Source organism: Theropithecus gelada, chromosome 4 (genome assembly GCF_003255815.1).
Source record: "Theropithecus gelada isolate Dixy chromosome 4, Tgel_1.0, whole genome shotgun sequence".
Taxonomy (NCBI): domain Eukaryota; kingdom Metazoa; phylum Chordata; class Mammalia; order Primates; family Cercopithecidae; genus Theropithecus; species Theropithecus gelada.
In genome coordinates, this window is record NC_037671.1 from 3,355,136 (window position 1) to 3,377,790 (window position 22,655).

General features: G+C 39.9%; 1 protein-coding gene across 2 annotated transcripts in view; it reads right to left on the minus strand.

Moving 5' to 3' along the window:
* Positions 1-22,655, minus strand: part of EXOC2 (exocyst complex component 2) — a 203,884-nt gene that overhangs the window by 132,080 nt on the left and 49,149 nt on the right. For both annotated transcript variants that reach the window (XM_025383676.1, XM_025383677.1), the window contains 3 exons: positions 13,795-13,955; positions 8,654-8,830; positions 5,594-5,720 (listed from right to left, as the gene is read on the minus strand). In XM_025383676.1, coding sequence (XP_025239461.1) covers positions 5,594-5,720; positions 8,654-8,830; positions 13,795-13,912 — 422 coding nt within the window. In that variant the 5' untranslated portion in view covers positions 13,913-13,955. The remainder of the gene's footprint in view (positions 1-5,593; positions 5,721-8,653; positions 8,831-13,794; positions 13,956-22,655) is intronic.

Sequence of the window (22,655 nt, forward strand, 5' to 3'; positions counted from 1 at the left end):
GAAGATCAGAGTAGATAATGCTTGTGGAAGCCGTAGCAGTTTCTGACACATGATAAATGCTCAACAATGTTATTTGCTATTATTTTTATTATTTATACTTATTTATATCTTACAGACTAATTTCCTAAGTATTATTTGATTCTCATGACAATAACTGAGTTAAATATTTCCATATTTCGGATGAGGAAATGGCCTCTGAGAGGTTACATGTACACAGTCGAGATTTGAACCTAGTACTTCTATTGTCAAACAGAGAACCAGAGGGTTTTAGACAGGAAATACAATCCTAACTACAAATCCGTAAAGACGACAATGCAGGAGAGTGTGAAAGGGGAGCTGCTTTCAAATGGAGAGAAGTGCTAATGTCCTTAATAACAGCAATAGGAAAGGGAAAAGTAGCATGTCAACACAGCTAATGAAGCACGGTAAAAACTCGTATGTTTGTTCAGAATAACTGGATTTTGGACTCTCAATTTCCAAGTGAAGTGCTGGCTCAAACACATTAGGAAAAGCAAAATATGCTCTGAGTAATTCAAACCAAGCCTGCATTTTAAATCCACTAGCATAGAGTTAGAGACTGAAAGTAACATAGACCCCACGTGTAAACTCACAAAATGTTTTCATCGAGGAATCAAAACACACAGCTTCAGTCACTGACAATTCCCGCCACCCTGAACAGATATATTTTCCATTAGATGGCAGTGTAAGGTCAGATTTAAACCTTCTAAAAAACAGCTAGCCCCAAGTCAGGGGAAGACCCAGGCCTGTGCACTGAGCGAAGAGACACAAACCGGCACGTTCTTCACACCTCAGCACTCGCTTTCCAGTATGAGGACTGTCTGCAGCAATGACCATGCAGCATGCAAATCAACGGGGCTCCTTCTGAGACCGCCCTCGCTGCCCCCACAGTGAGGCTCTGAGACCACCCTAGCCGCCCCCACAGTGAGGCTCTGAGGCCGCCCTCGCCGCCCCCACAGTGAGGCTCTGAGGCCGCCCTCGCCGCCCCCACAGTGAGGCCTGGCTGCAGTGGTCTTATTCTGCGTGTGCATTGAAGAGAACACGCTTTCTTGATTTGGTGGATGGAAGATGGAGTGGGGAGGCGACAATGAAAGTGGGCATTGCTAGTTCTTTGTGTGCATGCTACACATATTTTTTGTAGCTTTAACTTTTTAGCAATATAGTTTACACTCTGTTGTATTAAGTAACATAAGTTTGTTTCCATTCTTTTTTTTTTTGTCTGACCCAGTTTCTGGACTTGCAGGCACTCTCACTGCCCATCTATTTTTACACAAGTTCTAAAGGTAAAGTCACCTAAGGCTCTTTTCTTCTGCACTCGTATTAAGAATTAATTTGCTGTCAGTTTTCCTGTTTTAAAATGTAGTCTTCTAATTTTGGTGGGAAAATTGAAATTTGTCTTTTCTGTCTGAAAGCTAAGCCGATTAGAAGAAAATCAGGTTTGCATTGCCCATAAAACCTATGTAGAAATAAAACAGATACTAGTGGTGCAACAACTGACTATTCTAGACAGCCATTCCCAGGTAATAATTCACAAAAACAGTTGGAGATCATATAAAAACAGCACAAAGCTCCTGTTTTCTGTCCCCACTCCCATATACAGACTGTCTCCTACACATTACCCATAAATATCCTCGTTAGGCAATTGAGTATTGATTTCAAGAAACAAAGCCTAGCAAAGGTTTTTACTTAACATGAACCTGTTTTTACCTTCCTTTTTGGTTTAAATAGTTTGTCATCATTACAACTGAAGTCATGCAAAGACCACATATATTTGTGACAATTGCCATTGTAAATCAGAAATATAGACCTTTTACAAGCAAATCCTAGTCTCAATTCAAAGTGGTTATTTTTTCTGAGCAATTAGTAACATTTTTATAAGTATCATGACACCCTGTGTGCAAAAACATCAATTACAAATTTAGGAATATGAAGGGTCTTAACAGCCAAAGACAGCCAATAAATGCCAAGTTATTAAACTCGTAGGCTGAAAGAAAAAAGTATGCACGCTGGGTCCACCAGTAAAATATTTATTAAACTCTGACTCACCCCAAAGAGCCACAAGGCAACTGTACTGTTACTCTCACTGGCTTTGCCACGTTCAGCTGAACCGGCCACCACCCTGCAGGGCCCCTCAGGTTCCCAGTTTGCACACTAGACCGTCAGCTGTCGAGACTTTATCACCACAAACGGACTTATCTCCTGAAGGCCACCTCCCCACCGCAATCTGATAACTCACTGGAACCACAGGGGAGCATTTAATGGCCAGCACTCACAATTCTTCAAACCCTTTTTTTTTTTTGAGACAGACGCTGTCGCCTGGGCTGGAGTGCGGTGGCGCGATCTCGGCTCACTGCAACTTCCATTTCCTGAGTTCAAGCGATTCTCGTGCCTCAGCCTCCCAAGTAGCTGAGATTACAGGCGCCTGCCACCACGCCCAGCTGATCTTGTAGTTTTAGTAGAGACGGGGTTTCACCACGTTGGCCGGGCTGGTCTTGAACTCCTGACCTCAAGTGATCCACCCGCCTTGGCCTCCCAAAGTGCTGGGATTACAGGCGTGAGCCACCATGCCCACGCCCAGCCTCAAACCTTTTTAAATATGTTTCCACAAACAAATAATACCAAAACCCTATTATTCCTTCAATACTGACATTTTCAAAAAGTAGGTGCTCTCTAGGTTTTTAATTATTTTTTTAAAAACTGCAAATGACATTAATAAACAGAACTAAAAGACAGTATGGATCCTGACCTGAGTACAACACCATCCTCTACAAAGACCAAAGCCTTCATCTGAAAAATAGTAAGGAAATCAGCAAAATAAAACCCACATTAATATTTTACAATCTGCCTTTCCTTCCTTTTATCTTTCTCTAAAATAAGATTTCTCTAATGGATGTCAAAGAATTCAGTAAGACAAACACAACTTTCTTGACAGTATCTAAAAAGAAAAAAAGGAACCTGGAAAAGCATTTTTCTGGTCAAAAGCATTTTCTTCTCTTTGTTTCTACACCTATTCTTACTTTCATCTTTCATTTTCTTGCCTCCTGGAATCTCTATATCTAGCCTCTCTTTCTTTTGAAAGTCTTTTGCCAAACACTTTCAGATGGACAGAAGGATGACTGGGTGTCTGTTCACGGCCTACAGGTCCCTCCCCGTGTTCCCTGATGCTACAGGATCTGCACCTTCCTGTTCATTGGCTATTCTGAGTCTCTGTTAGAAAGACAGAGCTGGCTTGTGGAGGGCTAACGGCGATGCCAGGGACTCCTGCCCACAGAAATGCACGTCAGGTGAGGATACCACTGGCCCGTCCGAGACGGAGTGATGGCCGTGCATCTTTAGGCATTTCTCGTTGCGTTATGTCTCCCCTCTGGACTTTCCTTTGGGCTGGATTTAACATTAAATCTTACTGGTTCTTTCTTTAATTATGAGTTAAATAAAAGCTCTGACATCTATTCATTTTATATTTGTGTAAGAATCATGATTTTCCATTTTTCAAAACTTATCCTTTAATATTTTACTTTATCCCATGGCTGAGCAAATATTTCTGAAACTTAAGTAACCATCTGTACAGTAACAGACGAAATCTGTTAATTTTATTCCCACTGAAGTACTTATTGAATAAACGTACATAACGTTATTTTAAAATTTTAAAACACTTTAGTACCCTGGAATCCTAAGTCATTAAAAAAACTTTTCCCGTGTGGCAGAACAATGAATAGTATATATCCAAGAAGAGCAAAGAATCCTGTAAGGATGGAACTTCTCAGGCACTTGCTATGCTCTTTGGAAGCTGTTTACCTCCTCACTCCCTGATTCCTCACATCGACCCTAAGGAACAGGTACTGCATTGTACACCTGAGGAAACTGAGGCAAAAGGAAGCTAAGTAACCTACTCAATGTCATATTGCTAGTAAGTGGCAGAGCCCAAGTTCAAATTGAGAGAGTTTTGCCCCACACAAAACCCAATGACCTCTCAGAGAAGAAAATTTTAAGAAAGCTAAGTACTTTCAGTGCCATTATTCTTCACTGCCATTACCAATGTTATCAAATAATTAACCTGAAACTTATTAAGAACACTGCTGTTAGAGGCAGTTCAGGCCAAACCACTTTGTGGGTAGCTGAGAAGGTGTGAGGAGGCAGAGAGAACAGGGGTGAGGGGCATACACCAAAACGAAAGTGGAAGAAATCATGTTTATGATAGTAAACATCCAAATGAATCCTAACTTTGATAACTTTGTCCAAGTCTCATACAAAACGTATTCTGTATATCTGCATATTCCTTTTGCCCATGTATAAAACTGGCACTTGGTTATGACGAACAGCTCAGAGGGCCTCCGGCTCCACACTTCTGCGGCAGGTTGGAAAGAGACTGGCTTTCCGGAGCCTTGAAGCAGCCCATAAAGGGGCTTACTATCAACTGCAAGTCTATTCATGCTTAAAACTACGCTCAAATAAACACCCAACTGTTACCATTCTTTTCTAAACCTTCCCAATCTTTAAACTCTTAATTTTGGAGGCATGGAATCCTTAATCAGCTCTAGAATGGCCCCTACTGCCAAAATGTTTCAAAGACGTTACCTAGAACAGTCCAAGTCCACCCGAAGCTGCTAAGCCCCAGACTTTCACAACTCTTTCAACTTTCCCAAAACAAGCACGCTGCCTCCCCTCGGCCAGGGGCAAACCCCAGCTGGTGGAAATGAAGCGTGCTGTCTGAATTACTAATGATCTTCAACCATAGAGAGAGACGATTGGAGAACAGCCGGTGGAAATGAAGTGTGCTGTCTGAATTACTAACAATCTTCAACCATAGAGACAGAGACAATTGGAGAATTTTCCCTATTCCTAGAAAACCCTAAACTAAAACCATGGTTAAAGTATTAACAGTGCTAATCTGTCACTTTTGGTGAGAGTTTACAGAGCAATACTCAGTACACAATTCCATAAGCAGAATCACTAAGGCCAGAAGATAAATCAGCCGTGATTAGTATGTCAGGTGAATTGTTTAAGTAGAAAGGCACTACTTAGAAAAGTTACTAAAACACTGTACTAGGAATTTGGAAAAAAAACTCTAGATTCAGTTATAAGGAATCTTGAAAGATATCATTTACCTGGCAGAATTCTGATGATTAAAGTTAAATAAGTCTGGATTAAGCAAGAATGAGAGGTAGACATTATAGACAAAATTAAAGATCAGATTAGACCTGACTATTCTAAAATACTTCTAGAAAAATCAAGAAAACAGTAGATTACGTATTCTATTTTTGACTTCAGGTGCCATCTACCTATTTAAACTTAACCATCTCTAGATAACATACTAAAGACTTTTCTTTTTCACAAAATGCAAAATCAAAACACTAAAGACGTAAAAGTAGTTTTAGCCCAAAGTTTTAACTAATTGCAAAGTTTACTTGCAGCAAAGCTAAACAGACCTCATGAATAACACCCATCTCCAAACAACTGAGATGTCTTCAGTTGTGCTTCCTGGGATGTTTCTGGAGTTTGAGTCCCTTTCCTGTAAGTATATAAAACTTTTCAGGAACTGAAAAATAAAGAAGACTGAAAGCAAGATGGTACTCACTTTTCAATCTCAATGCCAAGCGGGTTAGCAGGACGTAAGGACAAGGGCGGGATTCCTTTGTTCCTGTCAGTACGCATATCGTAGTAATTCATTTCATCAACCCACACAGCAGACTGATCCAAAATGCCTACAGAAATGAGGAGTATGTGCTTAATAAAGTGAAGGCTGCCCCAGGCACCTTCTAAGTCTGGCCTATTGCCTTGCTTCTTAAAGACCTAATACAAAATGCCAGTTGGATAATTTTTAAGAGATTTGAGGACATAACAGCTAAATTTTAAAAAAATGACTACTAGTTTAATTATAAGCACTAAAAAAATCTATAAAAAGGCAAAAATAACACCTCTTGGCTTATGGCTTCATTGTACATTACTCAACAGAGAAGACAAATTAAGCTGCTTAGAAAAAGTTTTGCAATAACAAACGTATTTTACAAATAATAAACTCTACAATTAAACACTGTTAAATGTAGCTGATTAAATCTGTACAAAAATTCAGAAAGTTAGTAAGATGAAATATGACCTACAATATCTGTTTATTCAAGAGAATATTCTGAAATCATGTAAACTCTTGGAAAACGTCTGGGAGACACCCAAGCACAAAACATTTGTGTTCAATGTTAGCTCAGTGGAAAGCTTCTGGTTTACGACAAATGCCAAAAAACCATTATGCACATATGATTTTATATTTAATACTGGGAGTTTCTGCCTCTGGGTTCCATAAGCTACCTAAGGACATTTCACTACAAATGAAAACCAAATGTTTTTTAAATGGTTCTTGAAAGCTCTCAAGAAACATCTTTTATTTTCTTTTCCTCTACAAACACTGGCATGTTTTCAAGAATAGTTATGCAAAAATACTACGCTACTTGCTATTTCTCATTCTTTCTACTGTTGTCAGTGCTGGAAACGTCCTAGATGGCAGAAGCAGCAGGTCTTCCTTTCCATTTAGGCTGAAATCAATTTGGCGAATTCAATAAAATATCAAACACCTTTCAAGGAAGGCAGGGCTTGTATAACGGAAATGACCAGGCTACTCAGGGAAAACTGACTGGGTGTGGACCCTGTGAACAAGACAACATAAGCTCTAAAAACAGCATCTTCCTTTACAGGACCGAACTCCTTATCATTCAACCTCGCACAGGTCTTACCAGCTAGGCCTCCAGGGCCCTGGGGGGCAACAGAAAAAGAGCCGAGTGCCAGGGAGCACAGACAAAGCGTGCCCGCCTCCCCAGACGAGGGTCAGAAAGCTTCATGGGGGAAGGCTGTCTGAATACCAGGCAACCTGTAGCGGCAAGGCTGTGAACCCACTCATTCTCTCAGCACTCGTGGTTCTGCCAGCATGCAACAGGGGCTTTGTCAGAGGTTCTGCTCGAGTCCAGGCACTCTTGAGCTCAGTTCAAGAAAGCTTTACTGGCCAGGCGCAGTGGCTCACACCTGCAATCCCAGCACTTTGGCAGGCCGAGGTGGGCAAATCACAAGGTCATGAATTCAAGACCAGCCTGACCAACACGGTGAAACCCTGTCTCTACTAAAAATACAAAAATTAGCTGGGCGTGGTGGCGCACACCTGTTCCCAGCTACTACAGAGGCTGAGGCAGGAGAATCACTTGAACCTGGGAGGCAGAAGTTGCAGTGAGCCGAGAACAAGATCCTGCCAATGCACTCCAGCCTGGGCAACAGAGCAAGACTCTGTCACAAAACAAAAAGAAAAACAAAAAAAGAAACCTTTACTAAGCCTACTATGTGCCAGGTCCTGAGCTGAGTGTTCTAGAATAACAAAATTACCACTTTTACCTAAGTTTTCTTTATCTGCTATGTAGATTATAAGATACTAGATTTTTATCAAAATGTTTAAGTTCCTCTAGAAAACTGTGTAACAAGGTCCTGCTTTAGTCTCACAGGTTAGTTTTGGAAGACACTAAAGAAAGTAAACAAAATGGAAATGTTATATATGTATATATGTACACATGCACGTACATGTACATACATAAAGTCCACTCTGAATTTTCCCTGAAATTCCTTGAATTTTTATTTATAAAAATAATCTAGGAATTTGTGGAGAACAATGCTGCAGAAAGCCTCTATGCTCTAAGATTAAAAAAAAAAATCTGCAAAATTATTTATTTTCTTCATAAAGAGAAGTAATGGCTGGGTTTAATTATGCCTCAGATATTCCTACATTATACAAATATTTATCAAATGCTGACCATGTGCAAGACATTACAGGACCACAAAGATGAATCTGACATTACTCTTATTCTAAAAAGGGAAAGAGACATGCACAGAAATAGCTACAAGAAAGATGATTAGAAATTATTAATTTGTTGGGTAAGGGACTAGGCTAAGCACTTGACATTTGTGTTCTAACTCACCTAATCCTATGAGGTAGCCAGTATTATTCCACTTTCGCTCATGGAGAAACAAGGCATTAAAGTTACATACTTAGTCATGGTAAGACAGCCCAGTTAGAATTCGAAGAGCATGACTTCTCAGACCAAGTTCCTAACACTGCTAACAGAAGGCAGCAAGTGGTCAGTGCATAAAGAAGGAAAACATCAAGTGCTAGGTGGTTCAAAGAAGAGTGAGTATCACTCACGTGGGGTTAGAAGCAGCCAAGCCAGGAAATGTATCATCTGGGCCTTGAAGGATGGATAAAATGAAGGAAAAGGGAATGTTGTTTAGATATATTATTACTAATTTGGCCAAATCAGGATTTTCCACCTCAAACCTTGTTTAAGAGTTTCAAAGCAATGTCATTATATTCAAGATCAAGGAACCAAAACCGGTATATCGAATGAACGAACAGATTTTGAGAACTTAGAAAAGTAGTTCTCATACGATCGTCATCCTTAGGCTTCACTGACTGTTATTTCAGCACGCTGCCTTCCCGAAAGTAATACAAATATTAACCAACATTCCACTCCTGTCAAAATAAACATAAACTAAATCTAAGTTGAGATATGCAAGTAGGTAAGTTTTACATGAATCCACCAGTTTTACATCTTAAAAGACAAACTCAGGTTTACTTTCTTCTTTAGAATAAACCCATGAGAGACTTTACCTATTTTCTCAGGTTTCAGAAGCTTGAAAGAGACTGTTGAGGTTCCTCTGCCACCTGACTTAGTGGTGACAATAATGTCTCCTTTGTCATTTTTGGCTTGTCCCACTCGACATACTATTTTACTTGCAGACATCCATTCTGCCGTCAGGAGGCAATTATGTCCACAAATTGCCAAGCCTGAAAAAAGCACATGTGCATTAAAAAATCCAAAGACAAGAACAATAAGACCTTAATCATGTAGATTACATTTTTAAAATCTAGCAATAATTTTCTTGTTCAATAATTACATTTATTATTGAATATACCCAATATTATTTGCAGAGATACTGTTATCTCTATTGACTTTTCCTCTTATCTGTTTTTTTCTCTAATATTTAAGACTTATTTTAGGCTACATTTAAGTTTCTTCAAACATCAGTAGAATTAGAAAATGAACAATCACAATAACTATGTTCTAGGCATTCCAGATTACTTAGATTACGAGAATCTTAAAATGCTTTCAGAAGTAATAAAAGGGAAACTATTGCTATTATTTGAAGTCTCAGTTATTAACGCAGAATTTTAAAGTATATGAATAAATTTATGTATCATTTTCTAAAAACATTCTATATTCACCCATCTTCCTGAAAAAACTTCACGTACTTTTTCTAGTGTTCACTTACACACAGTATTACAGAATGAACTCAAGTAGGTTTTTTATTTAAGCATAACCAAGAGTATGGTAGTCTAGTGAAGTGTGCTCAGGCACTACTGGATTACTATCTCACTTTTACATCGGTGTATCAGCTGCTAGCAAGCTAGTTCCTCCGCCCTAGTGTTTTCCTGATGAAACTGTCGCTACACTACATTCTGCTCTTACGGAGCCTCCACTCCCAAAACGTCAACTCATGATGTCACCTCCCTCATACCACGTGAAACAAAATTTAGGTAATAACCGAACCGAGAGGCACCGAAAGACGGAGTGAATAAGGCACACACCCCGGGGGGTACCAGCACAGCACCACAGGGCCAGCCAGCCTTCCAACTCACACCCCGGAACAGGTACCAGCACGGCACCACAGGGCCAGCCAGCCTTCCAACTTACGTCCTTTAAATTTTCTGTTTCCACAAAGCAGAGACCAGTGGAATTAATATTTATGGAGAGAAGAAACCAGAGTGTATGTGGCACAGACACAGACACTTGACGTTTTCTTTTTTTTTTTTTTGAGACAGGGTCTTGCTCTGTTGCCCAGGCTGGAATGCAGTGGCGTGATCTTGGCTCAATGCAACCTCCACCTCCCACGCTCAAGCCATTGTCCAGCCTCAGCCTCTCAAGGAGCTGGGACTACAGGTAAGTGTCACCACCACGACTGGCTAGTTTTTGTTTTGTTGTGTTTTTGTTTTTATATTGTTTTTGAGACATGGTTTTGTCATGTTGGTCAGGCTGGTCTCGAACTCCTGCCCTCAAGTGATCCACCTGCCTTGGCCTCCCAAAGTGCCGGGATTACAGGCGTGAGCCACCATGCCCCGCAGACACTTCACACTTTCTTTTCTCATTATCTAATTTTCAATAATGCTCAGCAGTAAGGTTTAGCAATTGCAACGTTTTCTTTTGGCTTTTTTTCAGATACCAGAAATACCTCGAGTAATGCCAAATCTGACTTTTAAAACGGAGGGACAAAGTCAAACCATCTTTCGTTCTGACGTAAAGAACTATTTAGTAAAGGCTGTTAAACCACAAAGGGATAAAAGCAGCTATGCTTTAAAGATACATTGCTTGAAATAATGAATTTTAGGGGTTTCTCTAAAATACCTGTAATTCACTAATGTCTGCAACTTTGTTTTTCTAATAATGGCATTTAATGGTTTCTTTGGGACTATGGTTTCTATTGGTATATTTTAATTATAATAACACATTTTTAAATGTATTCATTATTCAAAATTATTGTTTGCAAAATAATTGGATGGCATGTCTTTGATATTTTTCCTAATAATTTTTGTTACGAAAAACTTAAATAACTTAAGAGACTAAAAGCCTCTCCAAACTCCACCTCACAAGAGAAATATACTGCTAACATGTCAATGTTCACTTGCTCAAGTGATTTTGTGCATATAAAAACCAGTCTATATGATTTTTAAACAAATGTTTTAATTTGTAACCTGCTTAATTCTCAACAGTAGATATTTTGGTATCATTTCAGGTCAACAGAAAACTTAATATTTTTAAGTATTTTAATATCAGATTTTTGTGATTTTTAAACATTAACTCACTTCAGAATGAAGAATAACCCAACAATTAATGTCAGTGAGCAATGTAAAAATACAAATAGTATCTTTATTAAAAGAAAAAAGTCATCCCTAATGAAATTTCCTTGCTAGAGAACTACCTTATGATTAAAACTGAGGAATAAGAGCAAACTTCAGATATAAAGTATTAAAAAACGTTCACATGAGCAAACCTGAATGATATGCATGAAGGTACACGTGGGCACAGAAGTGCCCCTAGAACAATAGTTTATTCTTTGGGTCTCAGCTGCTTTCACGATTCCTCTGATTTAATATCTGTTACGCATTTTTACTCCAAAAGAATGAATAATCAGTAAATAATTTAAACATAGCTCCAAGTAGATCATTTTAAACGTTATGAAAAAAGATCACAAGACCTATTTCTTGATTTATTAAGCACATTTTTCCTAAGTTATGCAAGAAATCTGCTTCATGAAATATAATAGCACCTTTTAGGAAAAAAAAGTAACTCATAGAATCCCAAGTAAAGTACTTTTTATAGTGCTTTGCCTGGCTAGTGTAGATATCATCTGAGCTAAAAACACTTAAATTATTTAGCAGGTTAAGTTGGCTTTTTAAAAAAATGGTTTCTTGGCAATATATAAGGCCGGTTGAAACCTGAACTAGCATGGTTTAGAAAAGTAATACATGGGTCAGGCAAGGTGGGGCATGCCTGTAATCCCAGCATTTTGGGAGGCCAAGGCAGGCAGATCACTAGGTCAAGAGACTGCGACCATCCTGGTCAACATGGTAAAACCCCAACTCTACTAAAAATACAAAAATTAGCTGGGTGTGGTGGCAGGCGCCTGTAGTCCCAGCTACTCAGGAGGCTGAGGCAGGAGAATCGCTTGAACCCAGGAGGTGGAGGTTGCAGTCAGCCAAGATCACACCACTGCACTCTAGCCTGGTGACAGAGCGAGACTCCATCTCAAAACGAAAAATAACAAAAAGAAAAGTAATACACGCTTAGTCAAATAAGAACAGCATTGCCTGAAGCTAAAACAAGATTAAAATTTACCTAGACCATTGTCATGTTTGGAGCTCACAATGACTGCCAGCAAAAATCCTGGACAGAACCCCCACCCACATGAGTAGATTTCCAAACATTTTGGGGATTTTTCCACTTAGGTAAAGAAACATCTGGAATGAGCTTTATCAAAAACCAAGGCATAGGATTAGATAAGACTACTTTTGCAGGAATAAATTGAAGTGATGTTTACTAAACAATCAAAAACTACCCAAGTTTTCTCCCCTGATTGTGACCTTTGTCCATGGTATCCCTTCATTTGGAAAGATGTCGGTCACAGTTAAGAGAAAACAATATCAGGCCGGGCGCGGTGGCTCAAGCCTGTAATCCCAGCACTTTGGGAGGCCGAGGCGGGCGGATCACGAGGTCAGGAGATCGAGACCATCCTGGCTAACACGGTGAAACCCCGTCTCTACTAAAAAATACAAAAAACTAGCCGGGCGAGGTGGCGGCGCCTGTAGTTCCAGCTACTCGGGAGGCTGAGGCAGGAGAATGGCGGGAACCCGGGAGGCGGAGCTTGCAGTGAGCTGAGATCCGGCCACTGCACTCCAGCCTGGGTGACAGAGCGAGACTCCGTCTCAAAAAAGAAAAAAAAAGAAAAAGAAAACAATATCAAATGAGACATAATATCAGCAAAAAGAATTGGCTAGGCAGTGCAAAACTCAGTCACTACACACAGTGCTGAGCTCTCGTTCACTTTTTCTTTTTAAAGAGCTTTCTGGATGGCCAAAAACCAATCTATCAACCAGCAGTCATAACGCAGGAAAAGCAAGTTCCAACTCATGATTTCAGGACCTTACCAACAAGTCCGTCATCAGTGCAGAAAAGATTAGAGAGAATGTCTGAGTCTAGAAGAAATTTATATGGGAAGCCAGAAGATACATTCCGTAGCACGTAGAGAGGTCTTGGCCTTCCTCGTTCGGAACGCATCTGTATACCCACCTGAGCAGTTCACAGGCAGGTAACCATAACTGGCCGTAAAATTGTATTTAAAACTCTCTACCCTGGCTGTCCCTAATACCCATGTATATTTTAAAAAATAATGTTTAGGCTCCATCTTTAGAGACTGAAACTTAATAGGCCAAATAATTTACTTTTAAATTTCTAGGGAGATTCAGAAAAGCCAGGGCTGAGAAGCACTGACAGACCTGAGTGCTTCAAGAACAGGCCATCAGTAAAGGCCTCCACATCATGGAAGGGGGAAGGGTGCCACGCACGCCAACATCCAAAAATATTCACACCACACCAACTGGATGTGTGGTGTTCTAACCATGCATGACCTTGAGCTTAAACTCCGCTAGAAAAGATAGAAAACATAAACTGACCCTAAAAACTAAACGTTGGCTTGCTGCAGACAGGATCCACAGACCACAGCGAGGACACACGCCCACAGGTGGAGTGAAGAGAGCCAACTGCTGCCCGTGCCACCGGGAGATGGGGCTGAGACTTGCTCTGAAGAGCAATAAGGAACAGAAAAGGTGTAACTCACAGAGCCCCTGAGAAGCAACAGACAAGGCAGACAAGGGAAGGAAAACTAATGAGAGCAAAATATAAAAGCAGCTCTTTCGGCAATCAAGGCATCAAAGCTGCAGAAAATTCAGAGGCAAATCTCAGCCCTGGGAAACCTTCTGAAGGATGTGAAAGACAATATAAGGCAAGATTTGACAAAATATGATTTTCACACAAAAATCAGAAAGCCAGATACTTCTTTCATCTTTTTGGAGCGTTCTGTGGAGACCACAAAGATGTTTGTCCTATCACCTTCACTATTTGAAAATCACATCTCTTGTCTCCGTCGTCCACACAAGAATCCGAGTAGCAGGGTGCGTCGCAGGGCCGCTGCCCTTACCTATGAGGTCAGTGGGGCCAGTCCCCAGGTTTTCTCCCCTGATTGTGACCTTTGTCCATGGGATCCCTTCATTTGGAGAGATGCCAGTCACAAGCGGGGGTTGTCGTGATCGAGACATCGTGCCTTGCGGAGCAAACTGGTGATCCTGTTACAGAAGTAATCTGTTAAAAGAGAAAGAAAAAAGGATTAGAGCCAACTGAGATAAGCACTGACTAAAAATATAAGAATGCTAGACAGTCAGTACCAAATATAAAAAGTATTCTTAAACACAGAGTTTTGAAGTGTTGAGGGGTCATTTAGCCCATCAGCCAACATCTACTGAACATTAAGTTACTAAGGACACTCTGGTTAGTATTGCAAGAAAGACGTGAGAATAAGAGAAAGCTAAGCCCTGGGTTCTAAAACCTTCCAGCACAGGGGCAGAGAGAAACTAACGTCACTATGTAGCTCCATGACTACCTCTGCTGAATCCTAAATTGATACTAGGAACTGTTCTACTCTTCTATCCCCAGGGCTGTTTAAAGGAGAACTATACTCACAAAAATAAAAACACATTTACATTCCCACAGGTGTATTGGATTTCACTTTACTTTTGTATTTATATGGTGTGCAACTGTTTTTTAATATGCTCAAATCAATGCAATATACTGACATTTCTACAAAACCTAGAATGTAGATACAGGCAGAAGCATTAATTTGCTAACTGTTGTGAGTATAACAGAGGAGGGAAAAGTGTAGTTTCTGAGACCAGGTAGACTTGTGTTAAAGTACTGTTGCTCCCATTTACTAAATCTGTTCTAAATCTCCCTCTTCTTGTATGCAAAATGGAGCTAGTAACAGAAAGCATTTCATAAGGTTATTGTAAAGAATATATAGGATAATCCTTGGAAAGCACAGTACCTGGCATACAGGAGGCAAGCAATAAATAATAAAATTTTGCTTGGCGTAGTGGCTCACGCCTGTAATCCCAGCACTTTGGGAGGCCAAGAAGAGCGGATCACGAGGTCAGGAGTTCAAGACCAGCCTGACCAATGCGGTGAAACCCCGTCTTTACTAAAAATACAAAAATTAACCGGGCGTGGTGGTGCATGGCTGTAATCCCAGCTACTCAGGAGGCTGAGGGCGGAGAACTGCTTGAACCTGGGAGGCGGAGGTTGCAGTGAGCCAAGATAGTACCACTGCACTCTAGCCTGGGTGACAGAGTGAGACTTCGTCTCAAATAATAATAATAATAATGATGATGATAATAATAATATTTTACTAATAAACCCCTGAGAACTCAAGTGCTCAGGGTTTCAGATGCCCCAGAAGGTGGGGTGAGACTCAGAGCAGAACAGTGAGACTTGCTGGTGACCTGTATCTTTATGGACTAAAAAGTGAGACTCCCGGGCCCCTGCCTCCATCCTTCACAGTCAGGAGAACAGAAGTTTAGTCTTTTAAGAAACCAAGCAAGAGCACCAGGACTTAGAGACCCCCAGCACAGCAGAGGTGTGGGAAACTGGGGGCAGGCTGACCAGGGATTTGGGGTGAACCTGTGCAGCAAGCCGTGGCACTCCTCGGGCTGCCTCCCTTCTCCTGCCCTCGCCACTGTGAGGTGTGTAAGCCCCTCCTGCCAATCCCACCCTGTCCACACAACTGAAGCATTATTCTCTGCAGAAACTGAAGAGTCCTAGGAAAGTAAGACCCAAAGATCCTGACACCTGAGTGTCTTCCCTGCAAAAAGGGAAGGGCCGCTTGTCCTCCTACCACCTGACGGAAAAGCCACTCGCTGTAAACTGCCCACACACAAACTCAATCAAATCGGCTGTTAACAGCCTCACTCTAAAACACGGGAGCTACAGAGGCCGTGAGCAAAAGCCTCCCCTCTGCCCTCTCAAGGGCTGCTGGAGATGAACGAGGCTGGTAACAGGAGCAAAGGGCAGACACGTTTCTTTAATGTGCATCAGCACAGGGCACTCGCAGGAGCATAGTCACCTCTCAAACCGGTGGGGCCTAGATGCTTACAGACCCTTCTTCAAAGGGAAAGGGAGGAGGGGCGAAATGTGGCCATTTGGAGGGGCAGTAAATAATTTTCAGGGGGAATAAATGGGTTCAATGCTCAGATGGTAGTTAATAAATAATTCTGAGAATTAAATAGGACCTGAGAACAAAGTCCATCTGGGCTCCAGGTGCAGTGTTTGATTTTCAGTCTCTTTTTCTATGATGTGAGTTTTAATCTTCTCTGATTAATGAAATTTCAGGGAGGAAACTGAAGGCAAATGTGTTCTTCTTCGGTCAGTCTAGTTTCTCTGCAGGTAAGGGAACTTCAGACGCACAGCCTCACCCTGTGCTTCGGGAGAGACAGGAGGGCTGCGGGGAGGGCTTGAGGCTACTTCCTTCGTGCAGAATGTCAAAGCAACGTATTTTAGGGTATCGTTTTCTGACCCCCAACACTGGGCAGCCAAAGGCAATGAAGAAAGATATGTAAGACAAAGATGGAAGAAAGACAAACAAGAAAAAAACACAGAACAAACATATTGCAGGTGTTGCATGGCCTGAATTATGCCCACCCACCTCACTCCGCCACAGCCAAATTTCATATTTTAAACCTAGCCCCAGTAGCCCAGAACGTGGCTGTATTCAAAAAGGGGGTCTTTAAAGAGGCAATCAAGGTGAAATGAGGTCCCATGGGGGGGGTCCGAATCCAGTGTGACTGGTGTCCTTCTTAGAAGTGTCCTTATAAGATGAATTTGGACAGACACACACACAGAGGGAAGGACATATGAAGACTCGGGAGCAGACGCTGTCTACAAGCCAAGGAGAGAGGCCTAACACAGATCACTCCCTCACGGCCCTCAAAAGAAAACAACCCCATTGACTCCCTCATCTCAGACTTCTAGCTTCCAAAAGGGTGAGAAAATAAATGTACGTTGTTTAAGCCACTTGGTCTAGCATACTTTGTTATAACAGCCCTAGCAAACTAACAAGAGCAGGCACAGAAAAAAAAAAACAAACTTCAAAATCATTCTAAAGTTTGAACTTAAATTAATATCTAGAATTTTTTTTTACCCCTAAAAGAACTAGATGCCATGAAAATAAATCAATCCAAGAATAAAAGCTCTTGAAATTTTCAAAAAGGTCCAAAGAAACATGCCTTATATAGTAATGTAGTAACTGACCACCAGTTTAAACAAAATTGAAATAAGGCACAAAAGATGGGTGTGTGTTTGGGGGCAGGAAAGACAGGTAAACCAGGGAGTGACCATCTTTTATCTCACGTAATGGGAGGCTGACAGCCAATGTCTAAAACCAACCAGCAAGAAATGGCAGATTAGAAGAATCCGGAAATGTTGCCGTGGATGGCAGAAGACAGTGGAATGAGTCTGGGGTGTGTTATATAACAGAGCATTTGACCTCTTGTCCCTGGTTTCTGGGAGCGAGAGTCTTAAATCCTTGGTGTTTTCCCGGCAATAGGAGTGTCTTTGTTATTCATGATCCTCTCAAACCATGCCATAGTACAGGCCAACAAGATGAATCAACAGCAGGACTGGCCATTCCAGAAAGACCATGGGATTAGAGGGCTAGGGTTTTGAGCAAAGCACCAGCAAACCAACCTCCTGTGGAGAGGCAGGACTGGAGATTAAGTTCAATCCAACAAGATTTAATCAATCATGCCTACGTAACTTATTTAATACAAATAAAATGGTGAAACAACAAAAAAGGAAGTCCAGAAAAACATTATCATTCATCCAATAAACCCAATGAGACAACTCAAAGTTACCTTGAGTTCCTCTCCTGGCCTCTGGCACCACCTGAATCACATACTCAGAATCTTTTGTCTGAATCAAAAATCAACTATTCCTCTCAATCCTACTGTTCCCTCCTATTGCTCTCCCACTTAAGACCTTCATCTTCTCCCCTCAATGCTGCAACAGACGTATAGCTGGTAACTCTGCCCCATTATCTCTCCACTGCATTCCACCCTCAGCAAATGCCAGAGCTAGTTCTCTAAAATGTGGAGCTAATCAATATCCTCCCTACCTTTAAAATAATCTTCTATGAAATCCACTGCTCTGTGGTCTGCACAGCCCACAACCTCCTCCACATCCTGTTCAAAGCCTGTCACAGCTAGACTCGTCAACATTGCCTACTTCATCTCCACTATTCCTCTCCTCTGACATTCCCCACATGAGCCCATTCACCTCTTATGAACCTGCCACGTGCCTGTATTCATGTCATTCACCCTCTTTCCACTAAAGAGAAATCTCCAAGTTTATTAAATCTGTACCAATATTTCAAGTCATGCTCAAACGTTAGTTTAGTCTCCCTGATCCCTCCTTCTATTAAACTTCTACTACATAATTTTAACGTCCACTGTGTTAAATTTTAGATATTTTGTTTGTTTCTTCTTTGAAAACACATGTTTGATCAATTTTATATCCCCGCTCCTCAAGCTGTGGGATCTGACATGATCATGTCAGGACTGAACTGAGTTAGAGGATCCCTAGCCGGTGTCTGCTGGAGAGCTGCTTGCTTGGTGCGTGGGGAAAACTTCACACACACCTGGTATCAGGACTGTGTACTGAGTCAGTGGCTGTGTGAAAGCAGAAAGTAGGAAAAACACTGGGATTTTTTCCTATCTTTTTATAAGCAAATAAGCAGATAACCGAAACGGACTCCAAGGTGAACCAGACAGAAGAATTAGTAGATAAGAACTTAAAAGAGTCTATAACAAATGTTATTAAAATATATGTAATCATAATGAATAAACAGATGGCTATTCTAAACAGAGGAATTAAAATTATAAAATTATTTTTTAAAAAGAAATGCAATGCAAATTCTAGAACTGAAAGGTGTACTATCCGAAATGAAAACTACACTGATTAGGCTGCACAGTAGGTAGAAGATATTTGAAGAAACAGTCAGTGAACATGATTATAGATCAATATAGTTATAGAAATAAATTTATCTAAAGATATACAGTTCTTTAAAGTACTGAAAGAAAAAAAGTCCAAAATTAAAGTTGTAAAAGGTATTTTCAAGTTAAAAAAAAAAAAGTTCATTGCAAACAAATCTGTATGACAAGAAAAGCTGAAAGAAGTTCTTCAGTCTGAAGGGGAAGTGATACCACAAAGCAATTTGGTAGGAGAGTTCATAATTATGAATGGACAAATTCATCAGAAAGACATAACAATCAAAACTGTACGCATCTAATACAAGAGCTTCAAAACACATTAAACAAAAACTGATAGGGAGAGATAAATATACAATCATAGTTTGAGGTTTTAATATTCCCTTTCAATATGAATAACAACTAGATTAAAAAAACAAGCAAAAAACATAGAAGATATGAACAGCACTGTTGGTCATCATGACCTGACATTTATAAAACTCCTTTTCAGGTGTCCCTGGAATGTTCACCAAGGTAGACCAGATGCTGGACCATAAAATAAGTCACAGGCAATTCCAAAGATCGAAATTCCAAAGACTACAAAGGAATTAAGTTAGCAATAGCAATACAATATCCAGAAAAGTATCCAAGTATTTGGAAATTAATATACTTCTAAATAACCCAACATTCAAAGTAGAAATTAAGAGGGAAACAAAATATTTTGAAATGAATAAGAAACATACATCAAAATTTGTGGAATGCCACCAAAGCAGTAACTTAAAATCTTACATTAGAGAAAAAATATTTAAAATTAAGAATATATGCTTCCACATTTAAAATAAAACTAGAAAAATAAGGTCTAAGTAAACTCAAAGTAAAGGGGAGGGAGAGCAGGAAAAGGAAGCAGAAAGACAGAAATAGGAAAAAAATAAACAATGGAAAGCAATAACATAAGTAAAAAGAATTTGAAAAAAATTAAAGCCGAAAGTTCTTCACCAATAATTAATGAATTGATATCTCAAAAAAACTCTCTAGAAATGAAACAAAAATTATCAATTTCAGTAATGAAAGAAGGGATAACCACAGATACTAAAGACATTTAAATAGTAATAAAGAAAGATAATGAACAGCTTTATGCCGATACATTTTACAACTTAGATGAACTAAATTCCTTGAAAGACAAGTTACCAAAACTAAACAAGATGAAATAGAAAATCTCAATATCTTCAGAAAGATTAAATTAAATTCATTATCAAAACTTTCCTACAAAGAAAACTCAAACCTAGATGGCTTCACAGATGGATTCCATAAAACATTTAAGGAAGCAGAAATATCAAGCCTATATGAATTATTTCAAAAAGCAAAAGAGGAATACATCATGATCAAGCAGGGTTTATTCCAACCAAGCAAGGCCAGTTTTTCAAACATCAATCACTGTGAATTACCATATTAAAAGTAAAAGAAAAAACGTATATTACCCTAAATAGATGTCAAAGAAGCCTTTGACAAAGTTCATGATTAAAAACTATTCATGATTACAAATTCTCAACAAACTAGGAGTAGAGAGCATCTCCTCAATCTAATAAAGAACTATTTGAGTGGGGAGGATCACCTAACATCCCACTTAATGGTGAAATACAGAATGCTTTCCCCCTTTTGAACAGTAGTATAGAAAAGATATATCCCTCTTTCCTTGCCTATTCAACACTGTTCTAGAAGTTCTAGTGGTGCAATAGGGCGAATTAAAGAAATCAAAAGCAGAAAGATGGCAAATGATGAAGGAGATATCTATTTGCAGATAACATGATTGCTTATATAGAAAATCCTAAGAAATGTACTAAGCAACTAATAGCACTAATAGCTGAATTTAGCAAAGTCTTAGTATTCATGGTCGATATATAAAAATCAGTTTTTATATATTTTAGTAGGACATGATTAGAAAATAAAATTTTTAAAATTCATTTTGAAAATACCACTATAAAACCAAATACCTAAAAATACACTTAACAAATGAAATGTACAAGACTTCTACATTAAAAACTACATATACTACAGAAATAAAATAAAGACCTAAATAAGTGAAGATCTATATCATGACCATGGATCAGAAGCCTCAATGTTGTTAAAGTATCAATTCGCCCCAAACTGATTTGTAAACTCACGCAAGCTTATATAGAGATACTGTCAAGGTTGTTCTAAAATTCCAGTAGATATTCAAAGGATCTAGAAGAGCCAAACCAGTTTTAGGAGGAGGAAAAAAGTTTTAACACAGTACATGACTTCGAGACTTATAACAAATCTACAGTAATCAAGGCAGTGTTGTTGCCATTAGGATAAACTAATGGATGAATGAAATAGACTAGAATCCAGAAACAAACACATATGACTATATGAGTTTTGACAAGGCACCAAAGTAATTCAATGGGAAAGAAAAATATTTTAAATGGTGTTGGAAAAACTGGATAGCTACATAGAAAAAAAAAAAAGAATGTTAACTGCAACCTCACATCACTTACACAAAATTATTTCAAAATGGCTCATACACATAAAAACTAAAATTATAAACTATAAAGAAGGTAACATAGGAGAGTATCTCCATTACCGGGGTGTAGCTAAAGACTTGTGTTCAATATGACAAACACAAGTACAATGAAAAATACTAAATTTTCTCACTTCATCCAAATTAAAATCTTCTGCTGATCAAGATAAAATAAATAGGCAACTACTGCCTGGAAGGAAATATTCACAATAGATAGAAATGACAAAGGACTTTGTACAAACAATACATAAAGAACTTTTGAAATTTGGTAACGAAGGAAGCAACCCATTTTTGTTTGTTTTTTGAGCAAAAGATCTGAGGAGACTTAACAAAGGCAGATATACGAACTCAGTTTTTAACACGGTATGTGACAAAGAGGTGTACTGGTAGATTTCTGTGTGTGTGCAAGTGTGTATCTTCTAGCTTTGTACACTGAGAGAAGCTAGAAGCAACACTACAACAGTAGCAATTAGCATATCTAACTCCCAAATACCATTTTTCAATAAAAGGAACCAGTGACCTTGGAGAAATGGCTGACTGCAGGGCAAGGACAAGACAAGCCTGAAAGATTCTGCTGGGCCAGTAAGGAAGTACGTGTCAAAAGGCCACAGAGCCGACTGAAGCGGCGCCCACTGTCCAAACCACACAATCTGAGCACTACAAATTAGTCTTTTCTTGACCCTGACATTTTCAAAGAGTGCAGGTGATTTTACGGAGCGCCTGTCAATCAATCCGGCTTTGTCTGCCGGTCCCTGCCGATGTGATCTGGGGTCTGTATTTTTCGCGGGGACCTCACAGATCCTGCTCAGTGATTCGTATCAAGAAAGGCTCCTCATGTCTGTCTGTTTCAACTTTGGATTAGACAGTACGGTACCAGTATTTTATTTCCTGATTTTGGTAACTGTACTGTAATGTAAGAGAATGTCTTTATTCTTCTTCTTCTTTTTTTTTTTTTTGAGACGGAGTCTCCCTCTGTCGCCCAGGCTGGAGTGTAGTGGCCGGATCTCGGCTCACTGCAAGCTCCGCCCCCCGGGTTCCCGCCATTCTCCTGCCTCAGCCTCGCGAGTAGCTGGGACCACAGGCGCCGCCATCTCGCCCGGCTAAGTTTTGTATTTTTAGTAGAGACGGGGTTTCACCGCGTTCGCCAGGATGGTCTCGATCTCCTGACCTCGTGATCCGCCCGTCTCGGCCTCCCAAAGTGCTGGGGTTACAGGCGTGAGCCTCCGAGCCTGGCCGAGAATGTCTTTATTCTTAATAACTACATACTAAAGTATTTAGGAGTCAAGGAATGATGCCACATCCCACTTTCAAGTGGTTCACAAAAACATACGCAGACGGAGGGAGAGAATGATACAGACATTGGGGAAAAGGAAACAACTGGTGGGTGTGGTTAAAGGGCTTACTGGAGCTGCTGTTCACCAGAAGGAAGGAAGGAAGGGGTTTATAGGAGGT